The following is a 9,278-nucleotide window of genomic DNA, read 5'->3' on the forward strand; positions in this document are numbered from 1 at the left end:
ATACATATATATATCATGTTATATATATATATATATATACATATATATATCATGTTATATATATATATATATACATATATATATCATGTTATATATATATATATATATATACATATATATATCATGTTATATATATATATATATATACATATATATATATCATGTTATATATATATATACATATATATCATGTTATATATATATATATACATATATATCATGTTATATATATATATATACATATATATATCATGTTATATATATATATATATACATATATATCATGTTATATATATATATATATACATATATATCATGTTATATATATATATATACATATATATATCATGTTATATATATATATACATATATATATCATGTTATATATATATATACATATATATATCATGTTATATACATATATATACATATATATATCATGTTATGTATATATATACATATATATATCATGTTATGTATATATATATACATATATATATCATGTTATGTATATATATATACATATATATATCATGTTATGTATATATATATACATATATATATCATGTTATGTATATATATATATACATATATATATCATGTTATGTATATATATATATACATATATATATCATGTTATGTATATATATATATACATATATATTTCATGTTATGTATATATATATACATATATATATCATGTTATATATATATATATATATATATATACACATATATATATATATAGATAGATAGATAGATAGATACACTTGTATGTAAGTATATTTGTGTAGGTTTAATACAAAATATCTTCACAATACATATTAAATATTTAAATTTTGTTGGTATACCTACATTGCTTCATTGAATATGGCTATAAATGCATTGGCTACGTTCAATATGCAGAATATATATACTATAGTTGGGTAACTTTGTTCACTGTATGTATGCATAAAGAATATGAATTGCATATAGATGTTTGGGTGTGTACTATAGCCAATTCGTCCTGTTTATCTGCAGTAATATTAATATAAACAGTAGCTGTCCAAAGCAAAACAACCAACGATGGTTTGCTGCAGTGTTAGTTAAGAGACTATCACATCTGCTATATGCTGAATTAACACAGTCTGGTGGATGTGGCCGATGTTTTTTCACATGATAAGGCCGATTATAACAGAGTTCCTCAGTAAATTCTTTAATGCGTTCACAGTCGTAGGGCTCGGTGCCATCACAGGTACATGTCTGTAGCTTTCTTGCCTTGAATTGCTGATGTAGCACGTTCAAGCTGTTGTTACATCTTGGCGTGCATTTGTCACCCATCATCAGACGTCTGCAGTTCTCTGTGTAAAATCCAAGAGCCGCAAAGCAGGAAGTGTCTGCTTGACATGTAAATCTAGCTAAGGTACAAGATACTCGAGTGGTGTTATCGTCCACGCTGTCCAACTCTGCCAGGACATCGCTTTTGCACACCTCGACGCGTCGTTTTTGTTCTAGGCATTTCTTGTCGTCCCGACAGTCACAGTTCATGTAAGCACGGCCAGCTCTGTCTTCAGTGGTTAGCAACGAAATGAGAGCACGCTTGCAACCAACAGTACACCCTCTCGATTCACCTTCAATTACTGAAGAGCAAACGTCGAAAAAATTCTGCAGGGCCATTCTACAACCGGTTCGCCGGTAGCATTTGGTATTTACTAATACACAGCTCTCTCCGGACTCCACAACATCAATTAAGTACGCTTTTATCAAGTACACAGACACTAGAAACCAGACTTCACACACATTCATCGTATGGGAGACTTTAAGAGAGGAAAGTAGCTCTCACTCTCAGAGCTTCTCAAGGGGAAACGTTTCCCCTTCTTAGATGGAGGACACGACTACAATCAATTTGATTTTTTTTTTCCCCCCCAGTTCTTTTCTTTGTATAAATTTAACCTGAAGGTATCGCTTTGACTCGTGTTAAGTGCGATTTAGATGTAAATTATAAAATGTCCGGGCAAATAATATACTGAAGATTTACTTTGCCGAAGTGAGGGAGTATGTAATGTTGGAATTATTAAAGCCAACTGGTTTAACTAATAAACTATGGTAATTACTTGAAGGCCAACAAATCAGAGAAAGCTTTGGTGAGCAACTGTGATTGCCTCTGGGATCATATTATGTAATCATTAGATAAAAGTTTCGCCTGTAGCAAGTGCAAGCTTCACATGTTACGGGTTAACCGATTTGAGAACACCGGCCTACCATAGAGCTCAACTAATACGAATGTCTTCGACACCCGACCTCGTTAGTTAAGTAAGTACAAAAGGGAGGAGGAGGAGGGAGTGGGATAAATAAACTAGTTCCCTAAATGTCTACTTAGACTAACCAACAGAATTAGACCAGCTTATTATTTTAATTACTATCTTAAATATGTCATAGAGTGAACCGCCTTTTTTTCTCACAAGCTCTCAATTACTTGTTACAGACGCCTCTATTATTACATTAAACACTCCATCTGCTGGCTATATTTTTACACTAATCACGCATCGCTTTCTTTTCTCTTTAATCTTTCTTCACTTCTTTCTTTCTATCTTTCTCAGGTTCTTATACTACATCTTTTCTATTAATTGAATGTGACTATTTCTTACAGGCATGTTAAAAGCTTCTAATTATGCCCGAAAACAATGTTTAAATTCTTTATGTGTGTGTGTATAATTACTTTTCCTCTATGAAACCAAATACCACTACATAATACAGAACATATATAAGAAAGCTGTAAAAGTTTATAACAGATAGCTGTAAATGCAGATGGAGTGTTGTTATACGACACCAGCCTGTCTCCCTTCTTTATTCCTCAAGTAATTCCGCCATTAACGTTTCTACACCAACAACGACCGACTTTCATATAAAATTGTGTGGTTTGAATTGCAAAGGTATGTCCCCCTAAACAAACAGTGGTCCATGTGTGGACAAAAGTTGTTGGTGAGTTGTGTTAAGTACAAACATCATTGACACAATGTCGCGGAGTAAGCACCAGTTTCAGCCTGGCAGCCGAAAACAGGTACAGCTGTTGTATTGTCTACAACTTCAGCAATAACATAAATATCCACTTTATAAGAGTTTTATTTGAGATTTGCTAATTACCTGAACTATTTATAATTAGCCATCCCATCATTAGTTGACTTTTATTATGACAGTGGTTAGGAAAGAGACGTAAAAGAAAAGGAAGGTTGACTTAAAAAAGTTAGCTGAAAACTTCCATCACATTTCATTCAACTTATAATACACATAAACTTACACACACTGCCAGAAATAAAGGAATGTACCTTTAGTGTGACTGAAACTTTCCTTCCACTAAGACCATAAAATACATGTGGAGCCAAACAAAAGCAGACAGGAAGTGCTTTCGTTAGGGTCTAATGATGCGAACATCTTGAGGTTCTTATTTCTGATTGTTAATTTCTTTTTTGGAAATTTGGCCAGCTTTGACAACAAATAACACATTGAAGTAATTTAGACGAGAAACATTTGGTTTGAGATGTAGAAAGTGGAAAGAAGTGACGGTATATTGTTATTTCAGGTGATAGGGATACAAATAAAAAGGTAGGCAGTCAATGTTGTTAAGTACAGGGGTTTAATTTCTCCGGCGTCAGTTTCATTAATATATTTGTATTTCTTCAGTTATTTTCTTGGTAATAGAGTAGCTAATTATTAATTAGTGTCTACTTGTGTATAAATAAGTCTCACTTTTCATTTACTAAGAATATGGATATTAACGGGAAATACAACCAATCTTTTCTTTATCTCTTTTTAAAATGGAAGTTAAGGAAGTAGGGAGTTGCGAAAATCTCATGTTGCTTTGTTCATCCACTCTTCTTATATCAGGCGTCCTTCCTCTGCTCAATTATTTTTTTTCTATTGGTTATCTGAAAAGAAAACAAGCTTCTGTGTATAACTTGTTACAACATAGAAATGAATGCAAGACAACATAAAGCATTATTCATAAACAAAACTGATGGCGCTGCTGTCAAAAGGGGGGAAATTAAATAGTAGCAAAGGCAGAAATGATGCTAGGATAGAAAGGGACAACGAGAACTTGTTATAAAGTTTGGTCAACCTCCAGTGTTTGACCCGAGCAAAAAAAATGAAAAAAAAAAACAAATAGTGTAAAACAACAGGTAGTAAACGAATATGAAAAAAGAAAAATGCGCGCTGGCGAACGGGAGTGGGGGGAGACGACTCGGAAAATTCACATCGGGTGTGTTCCGAGGGCTCTCACCACTTCCCCGATCGTCGGCGCAATTTTTTTTTCTTCATATTTGTTTACTACACATTATTTTACACCAAGTACACTACTTTTTTTTTTCAATTTTTGTGACACGGGGTAGGTGGGATTCGGACTCGGATAATTCACATGATCCAATAGTAATCCGACTCGACACCCGGCCACTAAAATATAAAGTGCAATAAGTGTAAAATAATGTGTACTAAATTGAAAAAAAAATAGTGTACTAGGTGTAAAATAATGTGTAGTAAACGAATAAGAAAAAAAAAATTGCGCCGACGAACGGGGAAGTGGTGAGAAGACTCGGAATACTCCCAATGTGAATTTTCCGAGTCATCTTCCCCACCCCCACGTTCGCCAGCGCGCATTTTTTATATTTGTTTACTATATGTTGTTTTACATCTATTACACTATTTTTTTTTTTTCATTTTTTTGCTCGGGTCAAACACTGGAGGTTAACCTAAAGTTTGTGGTGGAGATATTTGTTTAGATGCGAAGCACCAAAAGCGGATCCAATAAAGAAATCCATCTTACAAAGAATTAAATGTAAATCGTATTAACATAGGCTAAAGTTAGCTGAAGACATTGTGATTTTTACACACACACACATATAAAAACTCGTTTTGTTTACTCTGTCAGGTCAATTAGAAAGTATTTTTTATCAGTTATAAGAAGTACTTACGTTCTACATGTAAACACAGCTACTGTCTGGGTAGTGGAGTAGTAGTAGTCCGTAGGCAATCCCCGAAAGTAAACGGTAAATAGTATTTCTTCTTTTACTGATGGTATTGTTATTAAATATTTGGTATGGATACTATTTAGTAAGTGTGTCTCGCACTGTCTTCTAATTTGTTTTCTCTATCCTCGCTATATATATATATATATATATATATATATATATATATATATATATATAATGTAGTACAGTATAGTAAGTTTTCTTTTTAATCCGAGACACAAAAATGCCAGGCTAAACGTAGCATTAACGAAAATCTGTGTCAGAATATCCCTTCTGTGCTGGCAGTGCGCTTCCTGCGATGGAATGTAACCACAAGTTTCTTTTGCATCGATCGTCTCGAATCATTGCTCGGCCACAAGTTGATCTCTCTTCATCACAGAACTGTGAAATGGATTAGGAGTTGTACACAAATGATCTTTACAGTTTGTTATCCTCAAAACGTGCTTGTTGTCATGATGGAAGAACTATAAATAAGATACACACACAGATATATGTACACAATGCAGTTATTTATCTCTGCGTGTGCATGTTTATACTCATAACGGAAGAAATACAAGTGTGAAAGAAAGAAACAAAAAAAAAGCGGATTAACGATAGAGATGGAGACGTATTACAAAGAATAAATAAACTTGGAGATGTGGTAAATGATTAAAAGAGTGTGTCCCGTGGTCGAGTACATTCACATCTGGAGGGAGTAAATTCAGTATGAAAGTGAAGCGAGAAAGCGGAGTGTAAGTTACTGAAAGCGAGAGAGAACAGCAGCAGCAAGAAGGAGAAGGAAGAAATGTTTTAGTTAAAGCGATGTTGTTGGGGTATAATAATCATGATAAAATAAAATGGCGGAGGTAAATATGATGGACCGCACCCCCTTTGGGATGGGTTTTTTTTTTACGGGAACACACTATATCGAGGGCGGAGATTCCGAATAAAATCTGCATTTCAAAGTTTAAATTCACCCCCACCCACCCCGCAATTTCTTAAAGTTTCACTTTTTAAAAATAATTTTTTTCGCGAAATATGTAGAAAAATACGGAGATTATGATTCTGAAAAAAAAAATTTGTAAAATTTCAATTTTTCAAAAAGAAGAGTAAATAAATAAGCACCCCTCCCCCGCCGCCCTATCACAAGAATTGAAAGTGTTTTCTCAACTAATGTTTCATGACGAACATAACTCAACATGTTGTGGTTGAGGGTCTTGGAATTTAAGAGAGGTGTGTAAAAATTAGATTTTTTGCATACATACACACAACAAAATGACATTTTCAAATTTTTTTTTTGTTTCGTATTTAAAAAAGTTGATCCTCGGTTTGGCTGTTGTTTCTAGCTTGTCAGATATCCTGTTGGGGCGTGCTTAAAAATTGAAGATTTTGAAAACCCCCCAAACACGTTTTCGTTCTTTGACTCTCTGGCAAAGAGACAAGGGGGTGGGAAAATTTCACTTTCTGTCATAGGGTGAAGGGAAGGGGTGTTTATAATTTTTTTTGAAAAATTGAAATTTTACAAACAATATTTTTTTTTTAGAATCATAATCTTCATATTTTTCTATGTATTTCGCCAAAAGATATTTCTAAAATAAGTGAAAAATGAAGAAATTTGGGGGAGGGGTTAAATTTAGAAACTTTTTCTTCTTTGGTAGTTCATATTAAAATTTTGAAAACGTGTTTCTTGCATGTCAGGTTTTCTGTTTAAATACTTTTTGCGTCTGCTATTTTATAGTTCTATGCATGCGTGAAATATTAGTAGAGAAAACACTTTAATTTCACTTCTTGTCATAGGGGGAAGGGTGTTTATTTAGGGGGGTTTTTTTTTTTTTTTTTTGAAAAATTGAAATTTTGCAAAATTTTCTTTTTCAGAATCATAATTTCCGTATTTTTCTATGTATTTCGCGAAAAAAATTTTTTTGAAAAGTTAAAATTTAAGTAATTAGGGTGAGGGGGAATTAAATTTTGATTCGGAATCTCCGCCCTCGATATAGTGTGTTCCTGTAAAAAAAAAAAAAAAAAATCCCAAAGGGGGTGCGGTCCATGATCTTTACCTCCGCCAATAAAGTATATAAATAAGACATGAAGAAAAGAGTGCGATACAAGATCTAACCGTAATTACTAGAATTAACCTAGAAAAGTAGTTTGAAAAAGAAATGTTGGCGGAGAAGTGTGCTGGCCTTAGTAGCATAATGAACACATACTTACAACATAAACATACATATACACAGAATGAACTACAGGCAACTTTATACATTCTATTCTCTTACGTACACAAGAATACATCTCCATTCATATACGCGTGCGCGCGCACGCCTTTCCTATCTCACTCAAAAACACGCATACGAACACTTACGCGTGAGACAGTGATTAAGATGAAACAGTCAAGGGTACTATCCAAAGATAATATCATGAAACCGTTGACAGAAGACGAAGTTCTTAACTTCTCAGCTCTGATTTTATTAATCTTTTCTCTTGCGTTTAAAGAAAAGTCCTAGTTGAACATACGTTTGAAAAATATTCTTCATGTGAGGAAAACTATGAAACTTTTAGCAGTAGTGGTTTGTTATTTATCCACCAGCGTATCTCAGCCTCACAAATTATGTTTCAACACTCTATCTATCTATCTATCTATCTATCTGTCTGTATATTTCTCTCTCTCTCCCCTCTCTCTCTCAATTTGTCTGTCTATCTATTTGTGTGGGTATGTACAAGTATATGCATATACATACACACACGTAGAGTATATATATATATGTATGTATACTTGCATATATATATACATACATATGCATAGATAGATAGACAGATTAAAAAAGGGTAAAGACCCCCTTCAGTCATGAATGACCATAGTATTGCACCTAGAAGCTTCCCCTCCCAGGCACAAGTTTGGGCAAGGTTGTTTACTGAAGACCAGCAGTCACCCATGCATACCAGCTTCCCCTCTCTACGCCACTAATGTTCTCTAAGGGAAAGGCAAAGGGGCCAATACAGCTTGGCATCAGTGACGTCGCGATTCATTTCTACAGCTGAGTGAACTGAGCCATGTGAAATAAAGTGTCTTGCTCAAGAACACAAAACACAGCCTGGTCCGGGAATTGAACTCACTACCTCATGATTGTGAGCCCGATGCTTTAACCACTGACCCATGCACCTTCATATAGATAGATAGATAGATAGATAGATAGATAGGTAGGTAGGTAGGCAGGTAGATAGATAGATATAAGGCGGCGAGCTGGCAGAAACGTTAGCACGCCGGGCGAAATGCTTGGCGGTATTTCGTCTGCTGCTAAGTTCTGAGTTCAAATTCCGCCGAGGTTGACTTTGCTTTCATCCTTTCGAGGTCGATAAATTAAGTACCAGTTACACACTGGGGTCAATGTAATCGACTTAATCCCTTTGTCTGTCCTTGTTTGTCCCCTCTATGTTTAGCCCCTTGTGGGTAATAAAGAAATTAGATAGATAGATCTGCTAAATATTAATAAAAATATACATATACTCATATTTTGAGTTCTATTTTTTTCCTGTTTGCATATAGAGTAGTGGTACAACAAAGCACTACTGGAAATAGCAATCGATACATTTACGACGCTATGGTAAAACTTCAATGTGTATATACTGGCAAAGCCATATGAGGGCAGCAAACATAAAAAAATTTGTCTTACCTCTAGGAAGAATATTGTATAAATGGACAACCCAGAATCGGATAATCCAGTACCTAATCAGATACGTTTGATTAATCTTCATCAGCTGGATTTACCTGGACAATATTTCAAATGTTGCTGCATCAATGCCAGTATACGCTTAGCTGTTAACAGACCGAGGACAGTAATACATTTGTATCACAATAAGATATATATATATATATATATATATTTGTGTGTGTGAATCATAATATGACATAAAATATCAGTTGATTCATCGAGAAGTGTCAAATTATAGACCTAATTACTTGAATATAAAGTATTCTTTAATACATGAAGGGCCCATAATTTTCTGTACTCTGTATTTCACGGTTCTGCTCTTTCAGTTGTTAGGTATATGTACAGTTTACAGGAGATGGGGAGTTTGAATCTTGCAGATGATGTTACAACTTTGTGTGTGTGTGTGTGTGTCTAATTCTGTAGGTCAATATAGAGGTTGGTTAGTATGTGTTTATGCATTTATATGTAATATATATATTTATTTATGCATATATATGAAATATATGTATGTATGTAAATACACAAGTAACAATTGATGGACAAGTGTCAGTTCATTACAGCCATTTCTAACGAATCTTTTAATTAATCA

General features: G+C 33.9%; 1 protein-coding gene across 1 annotated transcript; it reads right to left on the minus strand.

Annotated features, from left to right (window-relative positions):
- Window positions 1–851: 851 nt before the first annotated feature.
- Window positions 852–5,152, minus strand: LOC106883745 (growth arrest-specific protein 1). The gene is made up of 2 exons (XM_089363651.1): window positions 4,947–5,152; window positions 852–3,905 (listed from the first exon to the last, which is right to left on the minus strand). The coding sequence occupies exon 2, from the start codon at window positions 1,783–1,785 to the stop codon at window positions 991–993; it is 795 nt and encodes a 264-aa protein (XP_089219777.1). The 5' UTR covers window positions 1,786–3,905; window positions 4,947–5,152; the 3' UTR covers window positions 852–990.
- Between the last annotated feature and the right edge of the window lie 4,126 nt (window positions 5,153–9,278).

Source organism: Octopus bimaculoides, chromosome 15 (assembly GCF_046866305.1).
Source record: "Octopus bimaculoides isolate indiv1 chromosome 15, ASM4686630v1, whole genome shotgun sequence".
NCBI lineage: Eukaryota > Metazoa > Mollusca > Cephalopoda > Octopoda > Octopodidae > Octopus > Octopus bimaculoides.

Coding starts and splice junctions, on each gene's coding strand:
- LOC106883745 (XM_089363651.1), bottom strand. CDS start 1,785: ATGAATGTGTGTGAAGTCTGGTTTCTAGTGTCTGTGTACTTGATAAAA.